Below are 14,500 nucleotides of genomic sequence, written 5' to 3' on the forward strand. Positions count from 1 at the left end.
CTGCCTTTTCTGTATAGGAACAGTTCTGGGCCACTATTCCATTTCAAGCTGCTATTATTCAAATATGTATGTAAGACTGAGCTTATCTTTCCGATACGGAAAGATATGTGGATATAAAGATGTGTTTTTACCTCTAAGTCTGTATCAAATTCAGTTGAAACAAATCAGTATGTAAAGTAATTACTATTAAAAGTAATTTGAGAAAAAATAAATACTGTCATCATGTAAATCTTAATGCTGATAAAAATTATATTAAAAAATCTAAATTCTGAAGCAGGTTGTTTTCAGCTGAAGCTGGAACTCTGTATTAGGCTGTTTTCATAGCAGCAGAAACAAATTAAAAGGTAGGAGTAAGACAGAAATGAGCAATTAGAGATTTTTGCTCTTTATTTAATTTTCTTTTACTGACTGATTATCTAAGACCTCACCTCCCAGAGAGCAGCACTAAATGTTAAAGAACTGTGAAGATAACTTCACAGGTATCAAAACAGCACAGTAATTTTCATTCTGACTCAGCTATGAGCTCTTGTAGGATTCAACTGTGAGTTGAATCACCTTATCTGGGAAACCTGCAACATGGAATGAGATAACACCTTAATCTATTTTCCTTCTAATACAATTTTATTTTGCCCATCTGTTATCACAGCTGTCTCATACTAAAACTAGAGGTAGCCATTTCAACATATTTTCTGAAGAACTTGTTTAATGGTTTTATTTTTATTTAAGTGTTTCTATTTTCGTAAGTCATGAATGCAAAAAGACAAAAATCAAGGATTATGCAAAAAACCAAGAAATATTCACTTGTTTAAAGAAACACTTTAGTCATTTGCAAACTTAGCAATTGTGTTATTATAGCTTTTGATCTCACATGGGCAAGAAGAAATAACCAGATGTGTCTGTGAAGCAGATGTAAACACCTCAGTATAACATCTGGTGTGAAGAACTCTGCCTATTCCAGAACAGCTGAAGCAGTCCTAAAACACCTGTGAGAATATGAGCTGCAAAGATTTCACCCTGCCCGGTCTTGTGCCAGTAAAAGGCATCTGAGGGCAGGAGGGGGAGAGGAGAGGAAGAACTTACCATGATCAGAGTGGCCAAAAAACATGACCTTTAGTGTTTTCCAAAGTTATTCACGAAGACATGGATGAAGAAGAGATACTAGAGTTCAGCAAAGGTGAAAAAGGAGTGCCAAAAGGAGTCTTCTGGATGTTCTGGACCATCCTGAACAATATCATTATTTGGGGATAGAATTGCACGTGGTAATATTTAAAAAATAATCCTCATTTAGTTTTGAACACAAAAATCATATAGTTTTTAAAATTTACTTAACTCAAATACTTTGGGTTTTTTTCTGTGAAATTGTCTGTAGAGTAGACCCAGAAAGAGCAGCATGACCATAATCAATGGGGCAGGGACCTCTGGCACAGGAAACAAAAAGAGGCAGATGTGAATGGAAGGCCTTGAAGGGTTGAAAATATCTCAAGTAGTTATATCTGTGTTACAACATCTCAGTTAGACATTGACATAAATTAGGACAATGTCAGGGAGGTTTCAATTTATCTCAAAAGTCACAGGAGTTGTTCTTGTCACGTGAGAATGAGGCAGCTCAGTATAGGACTTAGATCTTTCAACCATTACCCTTCTTCCCATGCTTCATGGACATTTCTTCCCCCCAAATTTTTGTGCTTCAGCTTGTCTTATTTCTCAGTGTGGGTGGTAATTCCATATCCACAGAACAGCCATCAAAGCTATTCCATGTTCTACAGCATTCAATGAAGAATTCAGAGAAAAAAGGTTTTCTCAGTCTGGGAAGAATCTCACACTTCAAATTTCAGTTCACAGGGGCCAGAGTTGAAGACAATTTCAAACTAGGTACACATAAACATTTATCAGATATTACTGAGCTATAAACTGTATAAAGCAGAGGCTTTCTAGTGAGTTTTTTAACCCTTGTTGCTTTTAGGTGGAAGAATTTCCTCAGCTGCTCTGTTTCTGCAGCCCTTGTTAGATTTTCAACATGCACAAGGATTTGAATATTCATAAGAGCAATACAGCTTGTTTTCAGGCTCAGTAAGGGTTTAGAATTTATTTATAAGACTCTTCACTGAAGGTTTTGATCATTTTGTCACCTCATTTGTAAGTAAGGATTAATACATTATGCTTTTTATTACCTCTGAAGTTAATGTATAGGTAGATAAAGCCAGTGAATTGTTCCACAACAGCTATAATCATTAACTTGGTCCTGTAAGTCTTATTTGTATGAGCTGTCCTCACTCAAAAGGAAAATCTCAATGAAGATAATGAGAGTAGTTTTGGAAGGAAAGGTTCCAGAGTTGATCCTTAATTAAAGTCCCTTTCAAAAATGTCATCCTGGAAATACTGCTCTTACATTCATGCTGTAAGAGACATGAAGAGTCAGTGAAGGTTAATTGCTTTGAAACTGTATCTGTAGCCTTCTTAACTAAACTGTGAACTGGAAATTTCAGATTATCTTTCTGTGGATAGCAAAGCACTGCAAAGGTAACTGTTGTCTAAAGAAAGGCCTCAAATTAGTGCAAATTCAACCAAGGAAAAATTACCAAATGAATTCCTGTTCATACATTCTCTTCAGTAATTTTGCAGGTTGCACAAACCCTTAAAGGGTAAATGTTGCTGCTGAATCTTTGAATACACATTTGAAAAAACTGTGGGTTTACTTTTCTTGCTTTGCTTTACTTTACATATTTGGGGAAAGTAAAAGGCAGAGAAAAACTATTTTCAGCCTTAGCAGCAAGATAAACAAGCTGCAGTCTGAACACCTGTGATCTAGTGACAAAGGTTTCGAAGGGAGGATGGATGCATGCACAGATTCTTTTGTCTTTGCACTGTGGGATCCACAGACACTGAAACATTTGACACTCACCATATCTAAAATTGCCTTCTGCTGGAAGCAGTACAAACTAAGAGAACAGATGTTGTTGGAAGTAGTGGTCTCTGTGTGAGTAGTGTATTCTTTAGCACCGGGAATATACCCAGGTTTCTGTACTCTCAGGTAAATCACGGAGCCAACAGCCAGCCTGTTGTTGGCTGAGGTAATAGCAGGTTTTTAGCTCATTTAACATAGAGAAAGTAAATCACCAACTGTAGTAGCAGCAACAATGTGAGTCTGCAGTATTCCCCTGAGAATAATACCACACATTTCTTTACTTTATTTGTTTGAAAATGGCTATATTATTAGCACTTGCTTATTTTCACTTTGCTTGACTTCTAAGGCTGTAGCTGCCTGTCTTGTTTATGTAAAACGACATCTTTATTAATGGTTAGCAGGGGGTTTTCATATCATATGCCTAAAACACAGTCACTTCGGGATGAAGACTGTTGTAGTGGCTCTCTCTGTTTCCAGTTTGGCACCACAGCCTCAAAACTGCCGAAGTAAAATAGAAAGTTATGAAAATGAAGAATCTCTCCTCCACCTTCCTCTGCCCTTCCCCCAGATGAGTCTTCCTCACAGATCACTTCTTAATTTAAATTGGTTCACTCAGAAATATTCACCTGAGATAGAAGGAGGTTTTTTTTACTTTTCAGGTATGTCCTGCTTCCTTCTATTTGTCAGGCAATTAAAACTTCCAGAATCAGAAGAAATTACGAAAACCTATTGCAGGGCATGTCCAAGTTTGGTAGCACAAAGCAGGATTTGAGTCCTTGAAAGCAGGATTTACAAGACCATGATTCCCCATTTATGAAAAGCCATTTAAAAATTGTTATTATACTGTAGATGACCATCACCAGAATGACCATCCTGGTTAAAACAACTAAGTGTCCATGCAGCCCCATGCTATGTCTCCAGTTTCAGCAGCTCCCTGACCTCCCTATGATTTTGGGGTGAGGAGGCTCAAGGGAACATGGGCACAGGTCGTTTTGGTAGAGATGGGGTTTGTTAGCATCAATTTGAACATCAGAAAAAGCTTGAAAAGTAGCTCCACTCTGAGAGAAAATAGCCATTTGACCCCTTTAGTGATGTAATTGAAATTCCAGTGAATGAAAAGGAATTTTTCCATTGATTTCCTTAGCTTTGAGCTGGACTTTTAATTAATAGAAATGTAGACTCACTATCTCTCCCTTTTTGTGGAAAAGGACTAATATGAAGGCACTAGTCCTTAAGACATGAACAAAGAAATCAGTTTTTTCCAAGGTGAATCCAGAAGGAAAAGTTTTCACCTTGCAGCTGCGAAATGATAGAATACTCACTGATGGATCCTTTGTTGGCTGAATGGAGCAGTATAGCAGTCATTCTCCTCCAGATCTGGCAGTGTTTCCTTGTCCAGTTTCATTGGCTTTCTGGGTAACCATCCTCGGAACCTGCTTATCTGTTTCTCGATCCTGCAGCACATGATAAGTACGAGCATTTGTGATAATGGGTTTTTTCACTACATTATGAGGCACAGGTTGTCAAACCAGGACACTTAATACTTACAACTAGAAAGCGTGCAATGTCCTTTGACTTTTTTTGAGGCAGACCAAATTACATATGCTGAACTTGATCACCAATAATCAGCTTTCTGCAGAGGAGCATTTATTTTGTCTCAACAGAAATGCAACGCTGATGGTACACGCTGCCATAAATCTTACTAAGCCCAGTGAGTGCTTGGCATGCCTCCAAACCTTTATTTCTCAGATTTTCAGTTAGTTTAAAATTCAGGTTTAACCAACATTAGATTTTGGCCATCTAAACATCAGAACAGTAGAGATTGTGACAAAGATCTTTGGCAGCTAAACCCCAACAAATTACGTCCCATTACTGCTCTCTACATGGATTCTTACCTTGCAATTGATGCTATTAAAAAATAGGCTACTTTGTTAATTTCGTTCAACTGTAGTTTCTTGCAGCACTACAACCTTCATGAAACCATTTCTCTGGGTGTATAGGCTAAGAGGTGACTGCTATGCAGATTCTTACATTTGAAAGGTGAAAATGAACAATGATTTGAGCTGGAGAAAGGGCAGATTTGACCATGGGTGCATTAATGCAAAGATACACAGTGAAATAAAGGGAAGAATCAGAGCTCATTGGAGAAGACAATCTAAGCTGAACTCAAATCCACACTAGAATGTTATAATGAAAAACACCTAAGAAAGTTACGTTTAGCACAGTAAGCCCTACTCCAAGTCCTAACCACTGATCCCTGCAAAAATCACATACTACAAATTGTGAAGTGTGCTCATACTTCAGTCACTGGATGAATTTTGCCATAAGTGGAGCTAAAGGACAAGAATTTACTTCCTTTGAAATTAAAGCTCAATTCTGAAAGAAGCTCAAGGACTGGAAATACATTTGGGGGGGATTGTTATTTGTTTGTTTGTTTGTTTGGTGTGGGTTTTTTTGCTGTTTTGGGTTTTGGGGGTTTTTTTGGCAGAGCCAACATAAGAACTCTAAGACCAGCAAATGCTGGTGCCTCTGCATGGTCAGTTTGAGGGAGGACAACTCATATCCAGGCAGCTGAATATATGGAGAAGTGATGTGAAAATGTTACATATTTTAATTTAAAATTCATATAGTTTTTCCTGGAATATTCAGCCTTCTTTCACCAGGTATTTTTTTATCTTGGATAAGGAAACTAATGCTCATTTTTAGACATGGGCACAGTTGTCAATTGTAAATAAATCAGCTGTACCTGTTCTGGTCCCATTTGTGCACTTCCTATCTGGAATAATATGATGGGGCAAGGGGTGTCGGTTGTTGAATGTGTGTGCAAATTTATCATCAGGACTGTTTGAAAAAACTGGAATATGTGTGTAAGCTTTATATAAGATTTACTCTTAATTAATCATGATCTCTCCAGGGACAGTGTTTGCACTGACCCAGCAATCTGGAGCCCAAGGAAGAGGTCGTCTGTGCTGAATGCAGGTGGGATGTCAGATCCCAGGGCACTAAAGGGCCTGACCAATTGTAACTGTCCAGCTGCAGCAACCAGCCTGACAGCCTTGAGCTAGTCTGTGTAGTCACTGATAAAAATGCCAAGGGAAAGTAAGTTCTCTGCCAGGGAGGGGAAATCCCTGTCTTTTGGCCGCTGGTTTTCCTCTGTAAATTCATGGAGCCCTGTGTTACTGTATATTCAACAGGCTTGGTGTGTCTGGGTATGGAAAATTAAGGAGGAATGAGGAAGAGTGTTTTTCTAAATGTCCTGTACCGTTCGTGTTAATTAAAGTCGTTTGAATTCTCCAAGCTATTAACACCCCTGCCCATCTGCAACCCTTTCCCATTCATGCTGCAAGTCAATGTGCATATGTGCATTTAAGATAATGCCCACTGCAGGTTTATCACACCACACAAGCACAGCACAAAGGGACTGAGTGCTTTCCCCACTTAACAGCAATGCATTATTCATGCTGGCTTCCCACTGAGTGTACCCAGAATTCAAGTGGTTTGCCATTCCCCAGACTCAGATTACTTGGCATGCTCAGTCAGCCTGCTGGCAAACGGGTCTGAGAAGGTTGCAAAACTTTACTGCAAAGCACAGAACATGCAGTACAGCCTTTGCAGGGAAAGCAAGCCCCTCTAGTTTTCTCCTTAGAAAAGAAAAATGACCAGATTTTTAAATTTTCTCCACTCTAACAGTGCTGTCAGTCAGTTGCACACGTTTTGTACTCTACAGGAGCATCACACGAAAGGAAAAAGCTGAAAAAATGGTGTTGGTGCTAACAAACAGACACACAGTGCTAAAAATCTGTTTTTATAAATAATTTCTTCAAGGCTAATCCATGCCTCATTTTCCCCATACTCAGCTGAATCGGGGAAAACACTGTGACCTATCCAGGAACAATGGGTGATGGAGTGATAAAGGTAGCTGCTTCACACAGTGTCTCTAAGATAGAGTCTCTCCCACTTCAATCCTGCCCCTGCTTCCAAGTCTAATCTTTACTCAGCACCCTCTTTCTGAAGATATATATTGTGTTTAACTCACACAAAGAGTTTCTCAAATAATTTAAAAGAAACTGTTTTCTCACCATAAAGTTGGATAGAAATAGAATTGTTTTTCAACGGAAAGTTAGGAAAATAAAAAAAAGTTTTGAATTGAGACAGATTTTTATGAGTGGGTCAGCTTTCATAGAACTTCATGTATATTGTGGTGCCAGCTATTTTATTATTTTAGTTTTTAAACATGATGCAAGTGCTATAAGATGTCTGATACCCCTTCTTTCCTTTAAAGTAGGGAATTTTTGTAATTTGAAGTTTTGAAATCACTAGAATTTTTCAGAGAGAAAATTCAAATCAGGTTCACAAGTTGAAAGAGACCTGCTCTGGGCTTTGCCTCGTGATGAAACTCCTCTCTAAAATAAATTTTGCCCAAATGTCAACGTAATGTTTGTGCTTACTCAAAAAATGGACAAAGGCGATGGCTACTTGTAATCTACACTGAACTAGGGGTAATGGAAATAGATATTTTTGTTGAAGCCATATATCTTAAGTTTCACATAAGTGAAAATAAAGATAGTACATGGTGTCAGGGAGCAGAATGGTTCCCCTGTTATCTAGGAGGAGGCAATCAGAGAACTGCTGAGCTGCTTGGATGTTCATAAATCTGTGGGCCCAGATCTGTGGGATCCATCCCAGGGTGAGGAGGGAGCTGGCAGATGAGCTTGTGAAGTTGCTCTCTATCATTTACCAACAGCCCTGGCTCACTCGTGACATTCCAGGTGACTGGAAGCTGGCCAATGTGACACCCATTCACAAAAAGGGTGGGAAGGAGGATCCTAGTAATTACAGATCAGTCAGCCCAACTTCAGTACCCAGAAAGGTAATGGAACAGATTATATTGAGAATCATTATGCAGCACTTACAGGATGGCCATGGTATCAGACCAAGCCAGCAGGGGTTTAGGAGGGGTAGGTCATGTTTGACAAACCTGGTCTCCTTTTATGACCAGCTGACCCACCTGGTGGATGCACGACAGGCTGTGGATGTTGTCTATTTGGACTTCAGCAAGGCCTTTGCCACTGTCTCCCACAGCACACTCCTGGAAAAACTGGCAGCCTAGACAGGAGCACTCCTTGCTGGGTTAGGAACTGGCTGCATGGCTGGGCCCAGAGTGGTGGTGAATGGTGCTGCATCCAGCTGGGGCCAGTCACCAGTGGTGTTCCTCAGGGGTCTGTGCTGGGGGCAGTTCTGTTTAATATTTTTATTGATGACATGGATAAGGGTATTGAGTATTTCATTAGCAAATTTGCTGGGAGTGTGTGTCAATCTGTTGGAAGGTAGGAGGGCTCTGCAGAGAGACCTGGAATGGTTGGATGGATGGGCAGAGTCCAATAAGATAATGTTTAATAAGTCCTGCATTTTGGCCATAATAACACCCTCCAACATTAGAGGCTGGGGATGGTGTGGCTGGACAGTGCCCAGGCAGAAAGGGACCTGGGGACACTGATGACAGCAGCTGAACATGAGCCAGCAGTGTGCCCTGGTGGCCAAGAAGGCCAAGGGCATCCTGGCCTGGATCATGAATAGTGTGGCCAGCAGGAGCAGGGAGGTCATTCTTCCCCTGTACTTGGCACTGTCCAGTTCTGGGCCTCTCAGTTTAGGAAGGATGCTGAAGACGCTTGAGCATGTCCAGAGGAGGCAACGAGGCTGGAGAGGGGCTTGGAACACAAACCCTGTGAGGAACAAGTGAGAGAGCTGGAGGTGTTCAGCCTGGAGAAAAGGAGACTCAGAGGTGACCTTATCACTCTCTACAGCTTTCTGAAAGGTGGCTGTAGCCAGGTGGGGGTTGGTCTCTTTCTCCGGGCAGCAACTGACAGAATGAGAAGACACAGTCTCAAGCTGAACCAAGGGAAATACAAACTGGATATTAGGAAAAAGTTTTTCATGGAAAGAATAATAAAGGACTGGAGTGGTCTGCCAGGGGAGGTGGTGGAGTCACTATCCCTGGATGTGTTTAAAAAAAGATTGAATGCGGGACTTGGTGCCATGGTTTAATTAAGGTGTTAGGGCAAGAGTTGGACTCAGTGATCTTGAAGGTCTCTTCCAACCTACCGATTCTCTGATTCTGTAAAGCTGAATATTTTTTTCCCCCTCTGGGGCTATCCAGTAACAGCCTTTCTTCCTCAAGTAGCTATTTATAGACCTGAATATAAAAACTGAATTTCACAAAGTGTTCTCATCACTCAGCAACTAAATACCAGAAAAAGATCATACCTCTTTTCATATTGACTTCAAATTACATCCTGACTCATAATAAAATGAACGTGAAGCAAAACTTCATATAACACATAGAAATGATGGAATCTTCACCTTCTCCTTCCTATTGCTTTAGTCAAAGCTGCCATGTTTTCTTTAAAGACCAATTCCAAAGCTAACAGCTGCTATAGTATCTATAGTAAGGTGGGAATGGAAAGTGGGGCAGCATCAACAAGTTTTAGAAGATTTGTGTGCATCTGTTACCCTGTGCCAAAGAGAGACCAAATGGGTCAACTACACAAAGTGTTCATTTGGTGCTTACTAATATGAAAAGGCAAATTCAATAATGTGATATCAATGCTGGTGCTGTCAAGTTACCAGCACAGTGACATAACTTAATATCCAAAATACTTTTTAATATGCTCATACTGCAGAATTATCATCCCATGGATGTAAATGTATTGATATTATGTGCAAAGTGGTATGGCTGTTTACTCCAAAATGCACACTTTTCAAATTTAATTTTTGTCTCTTAAAGGTTCTTGGGAATATTTCCACTGACCTCAGTAAAACAGTAGATAAGGGCTAAACCCCTTTGAAAACTGCATCAACAGTACCGTGGCATTAACTGCCACAAACAGCGAGAGAGATAACAGTAGATATATAAATGATCTGGTTTTTACCAAGCCTGTACTATTTTTAGGCATTTTGGAGATATTTTCGTTTAATTTTCCAAGAAAGAAAATGCAAACTGCTGCAAGAAAAGAGTTTCAAGTCAAGACTTGATGCAAGTCTTTCAAGACTTTCATCAAGTCAGACATAAACTGGGCATCAAGCATAACCTTAAAGCTATTTAATAATTGAGTGAATGCACTTCAAAGATTCTTGGAAAATACACGTCTCTCCAGCTTGGTTCATTGGCTTCCTATCTACCAACAAACTACTAAGCATCCCCACAGAGGATGCAATAAATAACGCCATCACTATTACAAGTTAGCAAGTTTCATTTGTTTCATTCATGGAAATGAAAAACCCCTGTAACTGTGGTACTCTAACCCCAAGAAACTCCCTAATGAGCTACATGGAAGGAAAGAGATACAGCATTTGCACTAACATACTTCTATTTCTTTAAAGACTCCATCATTTGAAAAATATTTTCTTATTCCTAAAAAAGGCAAAACTGATAAAATTAATTGCTTCTTTCACAATGCAGATGCCTTTAAAAGTGCAACTTCTGTTTGGGTTTTTTTGCACATGTCCTAATATGTGACCATTCTCTTCATCATTTCTACAAAGACAACTGATAAACTTTTCCTTCCAGCTTGACTTTAACCATTATTTTTGTTATTGGGTTCAAATGAGCATAAACTGGACTGGCATGAGAACTGTACTCACCTATTCATGAACTTGTATCGGCGATGCAGGTAATAGATTTTTCTCCTGGAAGAACAGCAAAAATGAAGCCAGTCGAGAAGAAAACCCATCGTCAGTTACAGTATGAACTAGCAAGGAAGGAAAGGAGATTGAAGACAGAAGCCTGTAAGAGGTGGAGGAAGAGACTAAAAGAGAGATTAACAGAACTGTCGTAGGAAGCCACACAGACACTGGTGGCTTGAATTGCCAGAAGTTCATAATTTTCCCATTGTCTCCTCCTTTTCTGTTATTTGTCATGTGTGAAAGATGGGGATCCAAAGGCATTTCTATTTCAGAGTTCATAAACCATTGCAGGAACTCTATAGGACTGATATGAATATGGATAAATTATATGATGTCTGCTAGTGAGATATTAAAGCTGCATTTGGTGAAACACGAGGAGAAATCACCTAGAAAAGCCATGAAAGCTGTACCTTGTGCTGCAATATGCTTACACATGCAGTACCAAGCGGGGTCAGTGATTGCTGTTGAGATAACATCCCTTGAAACAGAATATAGGCTACACAAGCAAGTGCACACGTGCTCAGCACCCCACCAAGTGTGCAGCCAGTCCCTTTTCCCCTCGTACAGGCTGGTTTCTGTTGTCAGCGCAACAAGCCATGTGTGAGAGCACATGATGAGCAAGTGAGCAGACAAGGAGACACGAGCAGACACATGCTGAACCCACGCCCAGCCTGCCTCCTGACCAGCCCTGCAGTGCAGAGCAGCCCCTAACCATCATGTGTAGATCCAGAACAGGGAGTCCACCTCCTGGGCCACTCCCCTGCTGGCAGCTCTTTTTCTTCTCATAGATGCCCATCATATCACAGCTGTCAGGATTTGACACACTGCCTTCAGCACAGAGATACCATCTTCATGAGAGTTAAGAAAATCTGAGGGTTCCTGAGTGTGGATTTGGGATTCCTACTCCTTACTGGAAGATTTGGGTGCCTGACCAAACCCTGATTTCCTCCTCCAGAGGCTGACTTTGTCATCTACTGAAGGTCATTCCTAAATCAAAGTGGTTTCTGAGTATTCTGAGAGGTTCCATTGTGTAATTCAGAACAGTGCCACTTCTGGAAAATGAAGGCTTATACCACACATGTTCTAAATATTGTAGGAATGCTGTTAGTGCTTTGGAAGCAAGTCCTCTAGAATAAGACAGCACTAATGCTTATAAATTATAAAATTTGGTTAGTATTCCAGATTAATTTTCAGAACTCTTGGACATTTTTGTTATCAGAGTCCCTATCATGCTGGTGAAGTAAATTATTTTAAACTATTTCATGTTGTCCAACCTTCTTTGGATAGTGTTATTTATCTTGCTCTACTCAATAAGAGCAAAGAAAGGTCAAAGCTAGTGTTTCAGTGTTTCTGAAGATGCCATCCACTTCTAGATTTTGCTTCCAATATTCAGAGATATCCACCACTTTTTCATTCCTGCTTTCAAACAACAAGGATTTCATTTAGTGATGCATGGACCATGCACAATTCCAGCCTGAATAATCAGGAGCAATAAGCAATCAGAAACTCCTAAAACAAGGGCTTAGACAAAGGCATCTGGAAACACCATCTAGACTTGTGGACATTCTGTAAAAATTTTTAAAGAGTAAACTGTACTGCTGTTTTTAAGATAGAATTGAAGACCCTGCCCAGCAGTCACTAGTGAATTACCATGTTTTCCTCTTAATAATGCTGTAGTAATTTTCTCTCTATGGATGTGGAAAGAATGAAGCCATGATCCTGAAGCAGGTCAAGAAAAACTCAGTATTTTCATAACCTTTATAACACCTACTTTGCTATCTTCTGAGTGATCGGGAAGAACAAGCTGCTCCATGACTAAATTCAGAGTTCCTGGTGTATTTCTGAATCATGAGACCTCACTGTATTGCTAGAGAGGGTCCTTCTCAAGGAATGCCATAGAGGTCAAAGAAGGCACAATTTTGGCCTAATCCATTGTTTCTATGGCTAGAATACTTTTAAAAAAGAATATTACTATCCTGCAATGGCTTGTGATTGCTTTTAGAATTTTCTCTTTAGTAAAAAAAGCATAAGGAAGAACAATTGAAGATTTGCTGTGAAAATGAAAACAAAATAAATACAAAATCAACCTGCAATTTTGTCCTTCATACATATCAATTTTTTCTTATGAGTTCTCTGCTGCTACAGGGTGTCTCAAACCAGAGGCATTTTTCATACTTAGGTGAGAAAAACCAGAAGGAATCTTACAAAGGCACCAGCTCACTAGTTGCATATTCTGGGTCTGATTATTTTCTTGTTCAGAAGTAATTACATTAAAATCAATGGAGCTTTATATTGCAAACCCTGCTAATTGAAGAATCAAGGCCTCTCAGTTCATGAGCTGTGGTCAGTTCCAGCGGAAGTCTTCATGCTACTTTAAAAGTTCTGATAACCAGCAGAATAAAAGCAATATTTTACATAGAAAATTTCATAGCCCAACATGCAAATAATATGTAATAAATTATAAAAATAACTTGAATTTCAATGTGGAATTAATCTGGTTATCAGTAGCATTTAATGTAAGTTCTCTATTTTCTCCACAGAAAAAAGCATTTGTAGCTTAAATTGTTTTCCCATTAGATGAGATACTTATTTATACTTATTTATGGGATACTAATCGCATACTATACAAGCAATTTACAGGTGCATACCAGATACGTCAAACAGACATGCCCTTTCTGTGCTGCCTTACGTACCTGGATCTTCTTGACCTCCCACTGATTTCAATGAAATGTCCATTTAAAAAACAGCAGCGCACAAGTATGCAGGGGGCTCCAGCATTGAAGGGGTTAAAGGGCCTAAGGACAGAATACCCCATGAAAACAGCTGCACTGCCACAGCCTAATTTAATCTCAAGTCAGTATTGTACTGAAACTGTAGGCTTTAACAAGAAACAGCAATGCATGTGGTATCTAAGGAACTCCATTTATTATTTTCTAAAGGTGTGTGGTATCTTATAGAAGAGCTTTTCTATAGGCATTTTTGGTGTTATTATCACATTAACTTTACAGTATAGTGTGGTTTTGGAGGTTGAGACAAAATATAACTCTACCTACCTGAAAGGCATTCTTACATTCATTAGTTCAGCATATTTGCCCAGGACCTCCCAAGGGGCATGCAGTTTCACAAAGATGATATCACTGTTTGTTAGGGATGACTGCAAAATAGAAAGAAAACAGCCACCAGAGCTTACTTTTTCAAGTAAAAAGAAAGAAACAATAGTCAGTGATCAATGTGATGTGTTGTTGGAACCCTGAATGCTGAAAATATCAAGCTTTCTGCTTTGACAGGTAGTGACCCTCAGGAGGGTAGTGACCCTCAGGAGGGCACTGACTTTGACCTGAGGCTGTGAGAACACCTTCCAAAACTGAGTGATGGCACTGGGAGCATGTACATGTAGTTTGCATAGAAGTGTGTGATGGCACAGGGTGAAATACTTTGGGGTTTTAGGCATATAGAGTATAGTAATACATATGAAGGACAATATGGAGAGATTTGGGTGTTGCCTGGGTCCTTCTTCTTCACTTTCTTCTTCCTTCTTCTTCTCAGGTTTTAGTGATCTTTTCTAATTGGTTAGTGAAAGCCCACATCACGGACATTAAGTGATCTTTAATTCGGTTATTAAAAAAAAACAACTTAGATGTTGGGTTTTAATTGGTTTTGTTTACTATTTAAAAGTCCTTGAAACAAAGCAGAAGTAGCCATTTTCTTGCCTTCTTAGATAGAACTCACACTTCATGAGAATGTGTCTTAGATAAGAAATAACAAACATCCAAGCCCGAATGAGATACATCGTGTCTAGTGTCTTTGGTCCAGACCTAGCGAGAGCTTCGCAATGTGTCACCCTCCCCATTCCTTATTCTTCTTGATATGTTGTATCAGTATTTTGTCAATTCATTTTTCTTCTGCTGTCCT

At 39.6% G+C, this 14,500-nt stretch overlaps 1 protein-coding gene across 1 annotated transcript in view; it reads right to left on the minus strand.

The window, feature by feature from the left end:
• ANO4 (anoctamin 4) overlaps positions 1 to 14,500 on the minus strand; it is a 116,737-nt gene that overhangs the window by 51,199 nt on the left and 51,038 nt on the right. Inside the window, exons 5-8 of the mRNA XM_063396232.1 lie at positions 13,642 to 13,742; positions 13,282 to 13,383; positions 10,547 to 10,591; positions 4,228 to 4,359 (exon numbers count right to left, since the gene is read on the minus strand). Coding sequence (XP_063252302.1) covers positions 4,228 to 4,359; positions 10,547 to 10,591; positions 13,282 to 13,383; positions 13,642 to 13,742 — 380 coding nt within the window. The remainder of the gene's footprint in view (positions 1 to 4,227; positions 4,360 to 10,546; positions 10,592 to 13,281; positions 13,384 to 13,641; positions 13,743 to 14,500) is intronic.

Source organism: Prinia subflava, chromosome 4 (genome assembly GCF_021018805.1).
Source record: "Prinia subflava isolate CZ2003 ecotype Zambia chromosome 4, Cam_Psub_1.2, whole genome shotgun sequence".
Taxonomy (NCBI): domain Eukaryota; kingdom Metazoa; phylum Chordata; class Aves; order Passeriformes; family Cisticolidae; genus Prinia; species Prinia subflava.